This window comes from Platichthys flesus, chromosome 5, assembly GCF_949316205.1.
Source record: "Platichthys flesus chromosome 5, fPlaFle2.1, whole genome shotgun sequence".
Taxonomy (NCBI): Eukaryota; Metazoa; Chordata; class Actinopteri; order Pleuronectiformes; family Pleuronectidae; genus Platichthys; species Platichthys flesus.
The window spans coordinates 15,487,059-15,499,809 of NC_084949.1; the positions used below are offsets into that span (position 1 = coordinate 15,487,059).

Here is a 12,751-nt window from a genome sequence, read left to right on the forward strand (position 1 = left end):
ATAAACTTTTTCAGGCGCTGATTATAAAATCGAGTATTTCCAGAAATGTCTGTATGGGGCTCACATATCTCGAGAACGGTTCATTCCATTGGCTTCAGACTTGCCATGTGTATCGTTAAGGGACAAAGGAGGCGCAGTGTCGAACATGTTGTAAATTGGACCAACGATACCTTCAACATAAATAAACAGCTGACCAGCTCTCTGCACATTCACAACACCTACAAAAAACAGTTCTGGGTTCAACATTCTTCACTGAACTTTGAGTTAACAGGTGAACAGCTCTTTATGCAGCAGCTACAGGGTCCTGCGGACTGGCAGCTGGTCCCTCCTGGCAGTGGCTCAGTTTCTGCAGGTCACCTTTACAGTTTCAGAGAGAAAAGCTGCAACCAGCATCACCACTGGTCAAACAAACAGCTCATTCGAAACAGGCCGGGTTGAGAACAGGCAGTGCACTAGTTTAAACTGAATTTAGAGAAAACTTCTGTATAAAGTACTGAAATGTCCAACTTAATGTTATAAAGCAGAGATGAAGATCTTATTATCAACCTTCCCCAGACAGAAAACCTTTGTAGCTTTTGTCTGATTAAAATCATTTTAAGGTTTTAATTACATTAACTTTCTTTATGGCATTTTCTCTCACTCCCACATTTTCCTTTTCTCCTATAGTCTGATTTTTTAGCTACTGCCAAGCCGACTTCCACAGTGTCAGTCTCCCTGTCATTCACACCAGCCGGATGTCAGATTTGCCCATTGTTAATGGACTAGATGTGGTGCGCTGACCTGGAAGCTTGTGGTTCAGAGGAACCACCAGTTGTGTGCTTCTCAGCTGATTCCCTCCTGGCTATTTTGTGCAAGTTATGTGCCCGTGGGGCGGCTCGCTGCGTCACATGAGCGCACGAGTCCCGTGAACCTAGAGCCTTAACGGGTAATACCACTATTTTTTCTAATCAGACTAGCGGGCTTGGATCAATAGCAAACCAAAGGGAAGTGCGAGTATGGGGGGGAAAGTGGAAAAAATAAGAGGAAAAAAGCTAGAAGATAGATATAAGAAAAAAAATAAAAGCATGTTTGTGATTCGACGAGTGCACGTCTGTCGCTTGTGAGAGTGTGCAAGGCGCAGAGTGAAATCTGATGTGTGCCGAGCACAGAAGATAGCAAAGCAACACTGAATTATTTAACAGTCGACAGAGTCATCTTGAAATGTGTCCTTGTTAAGAGACTTTAGAGCAGCAGTGACAATCCAGTTGCTATTGGAAGATTGAATCTGTAAAACACTGCCAGTGAACTACTAAAGTCACTCCAAGAACGCTCTGTAAAAGTCACATCTTTAGCAGTGAACGATAAAAGGGCATTGGGGACTCTGAGGATGCCAGAAGCTGTTGTGCAAATCAAACGAATACAAGTGTATACAAACTGTGGAAGCCAAGAGAAACGCTATACACAAATAATACACATTTTGGATCCTTGAAATGTTCCTTTTCTGATATGATAGACGTTTCAAAAATCTAGGTAAATGCAGGTTGTGATACAGTTCTAGTAAAGGGTCTTTGTTGATATAGAACTTTTCTAGTCTTGGTGACCACTCGAAGCGCTTTATGGTTCAGTTTTGCCATCCACTTATTCACACACACACATTCATACAGTGCATCTTTGTACTTTCTCCATCATACATCAGTCATACACAGCAGGGACAGCTGTGAGGGGCATGTGAGGGTTCACTACCTTCAGTATAGGCTTTGCAAAATGGGGTAGAAGGGGTCGAACTGCCGACCTTATAGTAAGTGGACGACCCGCCCTTCCTCCAGCCGCCCCAAAACGCAGAACTCACTTAGCATTTGAATTTGAATTCGTAGCAATCCGGTTCATAAGAGAAATTGTTATGCGAATTAACAGTGGCTAAGAAGAGGGTGTGAAATCACAAGGAAGGCCAGCTTCTGACTTTGACCACTGCACAGTCCTGAGGTAGGACAGCTGAACTTGAATTGAAGCTGTTTAACATGCCTCCCTTCATATCTCCTTAATATGTAACCCCATATATCACACGTTACAGAGTGGAGGGGTGATGGGTGGAAATGGAGAGTTCTGACTATGAAGCAGGACTTTTCTAGTCAGGAAAAGTGAGATCCATGAGTTAAAAGAATAAAACTAGGATGGCACGGGCAAAGGCCCAACACAGGTTTTTGAACGGACTCGTAAAAAATACACACAATCTGACAAAATGAGAATATGATTCCTGCGTCCTCAACACAATAAAGAGCTTCCTTCCCTGGGTCATGGCCCAAACCTGCCAACAGCTGGAAATTGGTTCAGTATTTTTTGCACTACCCGGCTTATGAAGAATAAACAAATGCAGAAGAAAACATAACCTCCTTGATGAAGATAATCCTAAAAAATGTACTGTTTTATTTTGTACTATGCCATGTTTGTACCCTAGCACAAACAATGGCAGTATGGAAATCCTTCAGGTTGAATAAACGAGGGCGTTAAAAAAATTTCCTCCGCACTTTTTGATTTTTTTTACGCAGGACATAGTCACCTACAATTAGTCAAAAACGTAAACTTCTCTATTTATATCTGGGTCTTTTATTCCCTCACAGTCCGTCTCCTTCCACCACAGATTATAAGCGTCTCCATCTGGTGCCGCACTCATTAGACAGAAGTCCTTGCAGTGACAATATCAGCGATTGCTTGCAGCTGCATATTAAGCAGCAGTTTGACAGCCATTAAATGAAAACACAACAAATTTAATTGTGCTTGAATTTTACTGGTACCTTAAGTGTCCTGGCAGAACGAGTCAGTCTTTGTTTTGATGTAAAAACAATGGTTTTCACCTTGTTTGGTTTTAAACTGCTCTTCCTCTCGCAGGGTCATTCATTATTTTCTGCAGAATATCCATTGCTCCCTGCCAACATGCCTTCTGTCCTCTCTACCAGGATAGCAGCACTAGACCCGTCTGATGTGGCTTCAACCCTGGCCCAAAACAAAGAGCCGCACAAAGAGGAGCAGGCGATAGCCATGTCCTCCTCCAGAGAGGAGTCTGCCAACACTGGACCCGGACCCGGCTCCTCACAAGACCTCCGGACTTCCATCCTCTAGGGGTCGTACCGTTTGTCTGTTCCCTCTGTGTCTAAATAAAACCCCCGAAAGCCACTCTCCACCCCTGTACCCCATCCCAGTTTGCCCAGTTTACCACCCTAAACCAACACAAACCAACCTTGGATTCCCACCGTAAAGACTGTATATGTAACACGTTTGTATCTGGTGTGTATGTCGGTTTAAGTGAGCATATGTGTAAATTGAAAAATCTGTAACACGTTTGGCATGTGTGAATGTGAAAGGAAGTGTCTGATTAACAGGTGAGAAGGGATTTGTGAACGAGTGGAAGAGGAAGTGCGTGTTTACATACTCTGCATGTATTTGAGTGTAAATGTAATAAAAACTGTTCTGAGTCTAGTTTGACGTCGGCAGGCTACAATGACTTTGTTAAGAAATGTTGTACAAAGCTGTTAAAATCTGTGAACTGGGCGGCAGGCATGAACCATTCGACCCATTTCATCAGTTATTCAGTTCCATTTGATCCGAGTGCTTTGGCTGAACCGTCTTTCCTGCCGTCTTTTCATGATTCAAGTGGAGTTTAAAACTTGATTTAAATTTGTATTCTGTGTGACCCCCGACCTTTGAATCATCATTTGTAATTTGAGTACCATAATAAAATGATAATGATAAACGTGTCATTTCTGTCTTGAAGGGTTTAGTAAAAAATTTAATTAATGACAAAAAATGGGTAATATTACGAGAGTTAAGTCATAATCTTATAAGCTGTCAAATTAAAAGAACAAAGTCAGAATTTAATGAGAAAACTATAACATTACAACAATAGTGTCGAGCTGATCGTCCGACATTCCACTTCTAACTTGACACGTGTTCCGGAAATTATGACTTTATACCCATTTAATTATGACTTTATTCTTTTAATAATTTACAACTTTATTCTCTTACAATATCAGTGGCCCCATACTTCCACTGAATCATCAGCTTTTACTCGGCTGTAAGTCAGTAAACTCTCTCAAGTAAGACCTGAGAACCAATCCTCTCTCACAGTCGAGCCCTTCATTGCGAGTGACCACACAGACTGGCGTCGTTTGTGTTACGATCACAAGGCATGCGAGTGAGTGCTGGAGAAAGCACTTGAACCCTCAAGTGTATTCAGTGTACTGTGTGTGTGTGTGTGTGTGTGTGTACCGCAGTTGTGTGACTGTAGGTGCTTACACAAGCTCCACAAAAGGTCGGATCATGCGCTCGATAGCTATTTAAGCCAGGAGATGGGGAGCGGGCCGACTCTTGGGGGGGATACACTTCTGCAGACGGAGAGGAGCAGCATGCACAGTCAGAGGTAGGGGGGCACACACTATACACACACAGCCTCTTCACAGCATGAACCGCAATGAGCCTCAGATAGTAACGGTGCGAATAACTGATTATTTACCATTTAGGAACTTAAAATGAACAAGAGGCCATTGTATTGGAGAGTCATGAAAAGTTGTATTTCTGATCATATCAGGGAAACTGTGACAAAACATCGATGTTGCACTGGCTGAGTGTTATTATATTCTGATTACCATTCAATCATTCAGAAAATGCTTCATCGCATAACACATTCTCCCCTCACGTTTTATTTTAAATGGTGACTCTACTTGGGTGTTTTCTATAAATCGTCGGTCTCCACTCATTCATTCCTAATCCACGAACTTCAAACGACGAGCAAATCCAAAACCGTGAAACAGGTTGAAGAGGATCATCTCTTGTCATCTATTGTTAAAAGCCCCGTTTCTGCAGTTGGGAGAGTTGAAAGCTAATGGCTTTGTGAATTATGAATAACGACTGGCGCCGCTCGCAGGGGTGAGCAAGAAGTGAAGACTCGGTATAACGATAAGACAAATGGCTTCAGCGAGAGAACACAAACGGAGCGTGTTGTTCTTGGGCTTTATTGAAGTGTGAGTCTGCAGTATGTTGAGGAAACAGTAAAAAAGTAGAAACCCTGGTTAAAATCAGGTTATGCATAAGTGAACTCAATGCACCTTAAACACTCTCTTTCACGTTCCTTCTCTCTGGATCTCAGCATGTGGAGAGCGGGTCTCCTGGTGGCGACCCTGTGTGCCGGCCTTACGCTAGCCCAGTTCCCCCGGGAGTGCGTTACCCCCGAGGGGCTGCAGAGCGGCCAGTGCTGCCCGTCCCCTACAGGGGAGGCCGGGGACGAGTGTGGCTCCAGCACGGGGAGGGGGCAGTGCGTGTCCATCGCGGAAGACAACCGGCGCCACGGACCCCAGTATCCTTATGCGGGGCGAGACGACAGGGAGAGGTGGCCGCTGAGGTTTTTCAACCGCACCTGCCAGTGCACCGGGAATTTCAGCGGCTACAACTGCGGGGGATGCCGACACGGGCTGACCGGACCGACCTGTGATCAGAGGATCTCTGTGGGTAAGAGGATGAACGGTGGCATCTCAACTCAGCACTGCCAACTTAAAATGTCCATGTCTACCTCCTGCTTTACCTTTTAAGATTTCACAGGGCCTCCAAATACCCCAAGCGAGGGAATAAAGCCACATTTTATTGTTAGAGACAGGAAAGTTTGTGTTCATTTTTAATATCACTGTCCTTTCTCTCCTCTTCCAACTCGGCTACTACTCGACTCCTTCTCTCCACTTCCTGCTCCCCGCTGTCTTCCTCTTCCCCATTAAACCAACTGCAGTGAGGAGGAACATCATGCAGATGAGCACGTCGGACAAGCAAGCATTCGTGAACGCTCTGGACCAAGCTAAGAGGACCGTGCACCCTGACCTGGTCATTTGTACACGACGGTACAGAAGCATTTTAAAGGGTTACATCATTCGAATTCATCCACAAAGGCTTCGTTAGATTAAAAAAAACAATGTTATCGATGTGTAAAAAAGGGTTTAATGACCTAATTTCAAAGGGAAATGGATCTCCACCGGTCTTTTGGTACGACTGAGGAACGGAGAGCTGAGCTTTAACCGAGGACCTGCAGGATCTGCGTCTAGCCGGAGTCTGGCGAGTTGAGAGCTCGGTAACATGGCTGAGGGTGAACCCACGCTGCGTTTAGCAAATTATCATTAAGATCTTAAAATATTTGTCATGGCAGCTTTCTTTCTAAGCTGAAGGTGGAAGAACAAATGAGTAAGAAGGAGTAAAGGGATTTATCATCTTTTAAGCAACAGCTCCTAAAAAACTGCCTTCCAAATGGGATTTGAAGTAGATTAACCTTTTGAGCAATTCTTAGCTGAAGGTAGGAGAACCCTTTTAACCTGCCTGATCAAAAAATACAGTTCAGGAAACTGAGGGAATAAACAGAAACAGTGTGTTGGCAATAATAAACAAGGTGACACTTGTTGCTTCCCACCTTCCCCAGGTACCAGGAGGTGTTTGGGCCCGATGGCAACACTCCACAGTTTGAGAACATCACCATTTACAACTACTTTGTTTGGAGCCACTACTACTCCGTCAGCAAAACCTACCTGGGGCCGGGCCAGGCGAGCTTCGGAGGAGTGGACTTCTCCCACGAGGGCCCAGGTTTTGTCACCTGGCACCGTTTCCATCTGTTGCAGCTGGAGAGAGACATGCAGGCGAGTACGGAGCGGGGAGGAAGACGGAAGAGAGGGAGGAGAGGTAGCTTGGGGGCTGATGGGGGGGATGAAGGAAGGAAGGAGAAAAGGAAAGAGTTTGGGGATTTGAGGAACAGGGAGCAACAGGGAGGAAGGAGAACCGACAGAGGTGAAAGTGCGGAGAAATGGTATTACAATGTGAGAAGGTGGTGATAAGGAACTTGAAATGTCTCGACATGTATCCTGCCACTAACACCCGCCTTCTTTCCTTTATTCCAACCGCGCAGGACATGCTGGGTGACTCCACCTTCGCCCTGCCCTACTGGAACTTTGCCATCGGCGGCAGCGAGTGTGACATCTGCACAGACGACCTGATGGGAGCCAGGAGCTCTTTCGACATGAACTCCATCAGCACCAACTCTGTGTTCTCCCAGTGGAGGGTCATCTGCGAGAGCGTGGACGACTACGACTCGCTGGGTACCGTGTGCAACAGTAAGGACCACCCCCCCCCCCCCCGGCCGTCTTGCTCTCGGCGAGAAAGCAGAATTGAAATACGGAGCAGAAGTCTGAGCTGCTTCAGAAAAAAGGGCAAAAAGCTCATAAAGGGAACATGTAGAGCATCAGCTGCTATAAATAATACCACCAGCTGTTGTGCAGCGCTATTGCTAGCTTTTACTACGGAGTGTCTGAAACTACTTCACTTGTTTAAACATCACCTTCTTAGCTGCTGAGGGCATCTTAAAGACATATCTTTAATTCTGTGCCCCTCGTTTCTCTGCAGCAGATATCAGAACGTACAGCAGCTCTGCACAGTGGCCGATTTAGGATTTTTCTAAATCAGGGGCCATAAAGGGTCCAATTGCAGGAACTGCATCCATGCACAATTCCTTGTTCATCAAGACCATTTCCCACTGGTAAAAAAAAACCCACTAACCGCTGGCTTTTGTCCTCAATGGGAATGGATACAATCTGCATTCATTCCCTCGTCAAGTGACTCTGAAGTGGACACAGCTCTTTTTCAGCTCAGGCTCCGATCTGCAGTGACGGAAACGTGACACCGGGTCGAGGGTCAGTTTGGGAAGATGGCGATGTGAGAGGGCATCTCAGTTGTTTGTATATTTGTGAAATCGAACACAGCAAACCAAACTGGCAATGTCTTATTTAACGGGCTTATCAATGTTTAACAAAACCTGCATATACTCACAAATGTGGGTGTAAAAGAGGGATAAGGAGAACATTTTTCAATTGTTTAACATGAGCTCTATAGCTTTGAGCAAAGCTACACATTATTGAATATAGGTTGAAAATTGTTTACTTGTTCAAACACGAAAATATGAACTACTTATCATATTTAATGTTAATATTGTCGGTAAGTGATTCTTTTATTTATTTAGTCTACTGACCAGAGAGGGGCACTTCAGGGGTCTATGTGCCCCCACCGGACCCACCCCTGAATCCGCCTCTGCGCTAAATCCTCTGATGGATCAAGTGGTTTAAACTGGAATAAGAGACCTCTGTGTAACACTGTAATAAGACAGACTTAAGGTGCTTTAGATTTGCAGGGATTGGATCTAATTCCACACTGGCCCCAGATTATGATTTTAAATCACTACTTTCCGTTCATTTTTTTTTTAAAAACACTTTAAAATCACGCAGTACTCCTTCCACCTGGAGCTGTGAAGAATGTCAATCTGCTTTCGCTGGGGCGCTCTCACTACAAACACGTGAACAAAGCAGGAGGGAGGGACGGGGGGGATTTCGAACAAGTGCACATGTTTGAAAGAAAAAGCGGAAGAAATTCGGTAATGGGCAGAACATGTGAGTGGCCACTGTGCCGAGTGATCTGTCTCATTAATCCCCTTAGGGAGTCATGACAGGCCTGGGTATTTCCTGCGTCAACAAGGAACATCTCCTTAAATGGGTTATGGTTGGTGTGTGTGTGTGTGTGTGTGTGTGTGTGTGTGTACATGAGTCTGTGTGTGCAGAGGGGGTTGCCTCATTTGTGCATGTGCTTGTTAAAAAGAGGATTCTAGCAGTCGACTGGTTCTTTTGATCTGAGGGAATAGTCTTCAAACAGACAACTCTGTTATGTAGCCTTCTGTTTATGTACGTGTGTGTGTGTGTGTGTGTGTGTGTGTGTGTGTGTGTGTGTTTCTGTCTGTGCGTGGGCGTGCGTGTAGAGCGGAAGCACAGGAAATAAAAAAGGAAGCGATCATGCATTCATGAGAATAGAAATTACAAGAAGAGAACTCTCACAGAGCTCCCACTCACTAATGTTGACTTTCAGTGAATAATTAAAAGAGAGAACTGCCATCCTGTCATGTTTAAGACCGATCAAACCAGTCTCGTCTCCCACACAGAATTAGAAAGTGGTTAATAAAACAACGTCTCTAATCTCTCCTTCCATTTCTACAGGGACCTCTGGAAACCATCGGAATTACAATCCGAGCGTCCCACTAAGCAAAAGGAATAAATAAAAAAGTTGATTGTTCGAGTTTTTCGAGCAGAGAGGTAATTATAGTTCTCCTCAGCTCAGGGTTTTGCTCTTCCTCACGCAGACTCAGAAACCAGTCCCATCAGGAGGAACCCCGCGGGCAACGTGGAGCGGCCCATGGTGCAGAGGTTGCCGGAGCCCAAGGACGTGCTGGACTGTCTGGAGCTCAACACCTTCGACACCCCGCCCTACTACTCCACGTCCTCTGAGAGCTTCAGGAACACCATCGAAGGTGCGTGTAGACGAGGGTCAGAACCGGAGCGGCCCTTAAGATTTAACATCTTGCCATCAAAGCCAAGGGAGAGCTGTTCAGGCCTCAGCTCACAGTACAGCGTGACAGCAGGAATACAAACACAAAGCCAGAAACAAACGCACACACATGCACAAGCTAGATCCTCACATATGGTTCACTCCGACACAGCATTTGTTCGTCCTAATTTGGGTGAATCAGTGCTTTCCCTCACTGGCTTTGCTGTTCTTTATTTTTCTAGGCTACAGCGCCCCCCAGGGGATGTACGACCCGGTGGTCCGCAGCCTCCACAACCTGGCCCACCTCTTCCTCAATGGGACGGGCGGGCAGACTCACCTCTCGCCCAACGATCCCATCTTTGTCCTGCTGCACACCTTCACCGACGCAGTCTTCGATGAGTGGCTCCGCCGGCACGCACCAGGTACAATGCACACTGAAAAGGACACGGACACGGGAACATAAATCCCTGTAAAGGATGAAACAAGATGGATGATCCTATTTCCCCCCCGTGCTGCAGGTGAAATAGTGTACCCCGAGGAGAACGCTCCTATCGGGCACAACCGCAGGTCCAACATGGTTCCCTTCTGGCCTCCGGTCACCAACGCTGAGATGTTTGTCGCTGCCCCGGAAAACCTGGGATACTCCTACGAGGTCCAGTGGCCAGGTGGGTTGCGTCACACAAACACACAAACACACAAACACACCAGTGACCTCAAGTGACCTTCTTTTCTTTCCTCCCTCCTAGCTCCAGCTTACACCCTGTCCGAGATCATCACCATAGCTGTCATCGCGGCAGTGCTGGTGGCGGCGGTGGTGGGCGGCGTCATCGCCTGCGCCGTGCGAGCCCACTCCTACCGATCGGCCGAGGCTCTGGAGCCGCTGCTCGGAGACACTTTCCGACGCTACTCAGAGGACGACCGGAGGTTGGACAAATCTCAGTCTGTCGTCTGAAACCACGCCTTCGTAGAGAGGCCCTAACATTTGTTTCTTCTTTTTTTAAATACCCCGACTTCTTCTAATAAAGGTGAACTGGTTTCAGAGTCTGTGTCTCGGTTTTTGTATTTGCTTTAAATTGTTGGGCCTCCAACAACAGAAGAGATCAGGCTGCAGCCAAGAGGTCCGATGGTCTGGAACGGCTCGGCTTGGAATGAAATGAGCTTCAAGTATATTTATTCACTGGCCAATTGAATTCACCTAAACTCATGATATAATTTGATAACTCTGAAAAAAATACTATCCCAGCTTGGTGGTTCTGACACTTTCATGCAGATGTCAGTGAATGATGTGCTGTAGCAGGTCTTAATACGAGATGTTGTTGCTGCAGGCACACACATGCTCGTCTGAAGCCTGAGGCCAACAAGCAAATCACACCACTTAATGTTGCTCCAACCAATGAATCAGATCGAATTCATTCCCATGTGTTCATAACACATACACATCGCCCTCATGTGGCTGTAACACGTTACTGCAGAGCAGGACACAATGTGTTGTACAGGTTATTTGATATCCCTGCAAACATCTGGACACTTACTGAGGTTATGCTCCAAAATAAACCCTTGCATGATGGAGAGTTAAATGGATTGAGTGGGAGTTTGATTTATCTCGTGAAAGTACAGTGGACATTAATAACACCTGATGAGATGGAGCCTCAGCAGTAACCCTGACAGAGTCCCCGCAGAGCCGCTACATTCCTCGGACTCCGGGTCCACACTTGTCACGGGGGTTTAAGGAGCAGCAGGGTCGCTCACACTCACCTGTCAGTCACGGCTGCGGCTCCGGGGTCACGCACTCCTCGCTCCGGATGTTCGTCTCTGGCTCAGGTCTGATGTGTTTGGTTTCACGTTCCTTATGTGAAAGAAGGCCGTGCACGCGACGAACAAGTAAAGACTGATCAGGAGAATCGCGACCTCATGTCCTTCTGAAGTAATTACGCTCAAAAAAAAAAAAGCGCACAGCTGCAGCGCGTGGTGCATTCGTGGACGTTTAGGGTTCAAGGACACAACCCTAAAACAGGGTTGTGTCCTTGACTTTTGGTGAAGTTTAAATTTGAATCGCATTGATCAGTTTATCTTCAGATCAATTAAATGCATATATATATATTAATATTGCACATATGTCATTGGAGAGGAAATGGGGGAGAGAGAGAGAGAGAGAGAGAAAGAGAGAGAGAGAGAGAGAGAGAGAGAGAGAGAGAGAGAGAGAGAGAGAGAGAGTGTGTGTGTATTGGTTGTTACGTCATAATTAAAACAATAGTGGTAGGGCTATCAGAACAATACTTTAAAAGTACACAGTGTTGATGAAGAGGAAATCTGAAGCTTATCCAAAAGACTGGAAGTTTAACATGCAGATGAGAAGTAGACGACAATCTTAGGAAAGGGCTTTTAGACCAACATGAGAAATCATGAGACACACAAATGTGTTAACAATAAATTAATGAATTAAACAGGGGGGGAGGGGGGGGGGGAGGATTCAAATGAAGAAAGTGAGGACCTTGGAAATCTAAGGTGTGCCTACAGCAGTTTGATAAAGAAAACGGACAAAGGAGAATTGGAGATGGAAATTGCTTTTACTGATTTGGACAGAGGGAAATAATTTGGGAGTGAAATCCTTGTCTCAGTGAATCAGAGAGATTTGAAAGCTCCTAACCAGATGACGCAGTGTGTCATGTGTTGCTCCTCTGCTCACTGCATGACTGTGTCTGATCGTTTCCAGCTCCGGGCCACACCACTGAACAAACCGCTGTGTTTCCATTTGTCTCGTTTACCATCAGTTCGGCTCATTTGCTCTTGACAACCTCAACTCAGTTTTGGGTCGTGGCTGTAATAAACGATGACCGCTAAATTGAAAGCTTTGATTTACTACAGACTGCAGACCTCAAGTTTACACAGTGTTTAGAGTGGATCTCCTGGTTGGGATACATCTTGCTTTGAGGGAAGCAGAATCCTCCGACTCAGCACTGGATTGAATTGCTTGCGATTGGCATTCCTGAAGTGCAGGCTGGTATTTTCGAGAGGTATAAAAAAAGGAATCTCAAGGGAATGGATGGAGAGGAAGAGGGTTTTTTTTTTGGAACCCACCATCGGTTGGCTGTTCTCTCTATATCAGCAGGTCGCACCAACAGGGAAACACAGTCCTGTGGATTTTTTAATACGGATAGATGTGACAGTCGCACATAGAACAATCATTTGGCCGAGAGAGAGAGACAGAGAGAGAGAGAGAGAGAGAGAGAGAGAGAGAGAGAGAGAGAGAGAGAGAGAGAGAGAGAGAGAGAGAGAGGATCATTAGTGGCTTTCATGTCAAGTGGGCTATCATGAAAGTCGTCTTACTTTCTTCTGCTTAAAAATGCATCTGGGCCCTCGCTGTCTTATACTGGAATCGTGGTTGAGA

The 12,751-nt window shown here is 45.7% G+C and overlaps 1 protein-coding gene across 1 annotated transcript; it reads left to right on the forward strand.

Moving 5' to 3' along the window:
* The first annotated feature begins 4,283 nt into the window (after positions 1-4,283).
* tyrp1b (tyrosinase-related protein 1b) lies at positions 4,284-10,393 on the forward strand. The gene is made up of 9 exons (XM_062388036.1): positions 4,284-4,393; positions 5,120-5,478; positions 5,750-5,858; positions 6,428-6,641; positions 6,908-7,112; positions 9,179-9,346; positions 9,606-9,785; positions 9,882-10,028; positions 10,110-10,393. Exons 1-9 carry the CDS (start codon positions 4,323-4,325, stop codon positions 10,313-10,315), a joined length of 1,659 nt encoding a protein of 552 aa, XP_062244020.1. The 5' UTR covers positions 4,284-4,322; the 3' UTR covers positions 10,316-10,393.
* Positions 10,394-12,751: the final 2,358 nt, after the last annotated feature.

What these genes read in the sequence shown, in the direction of transcription:
- tyrp1b (XM_062388036.1), top strand. Translation starts at nt 4,323, where the DNA reads ATGGGGAGCGGGCCGACTCTTGGGGGGGATACACTTCTGCAGACGGAG. An exon ending in AGCAGCATGCACAGTCAGAG is followed by an intron (nt 4,394 to 5,119) that starts GTAGGGGGGCAC and finishes TCTGGATCTCAG; the next exon opens with CATGTGGAGAGCGGGTCTCC. An exon ending in CTTCAGGAACACCATCGAAG is followed by an intron (nt 9,347 to 9,605) that starts GTGCGTGTAGAC and finishes TTATTTTTCTAG; the next exon opens with GCTACAGCGCCCCCCAGGGG.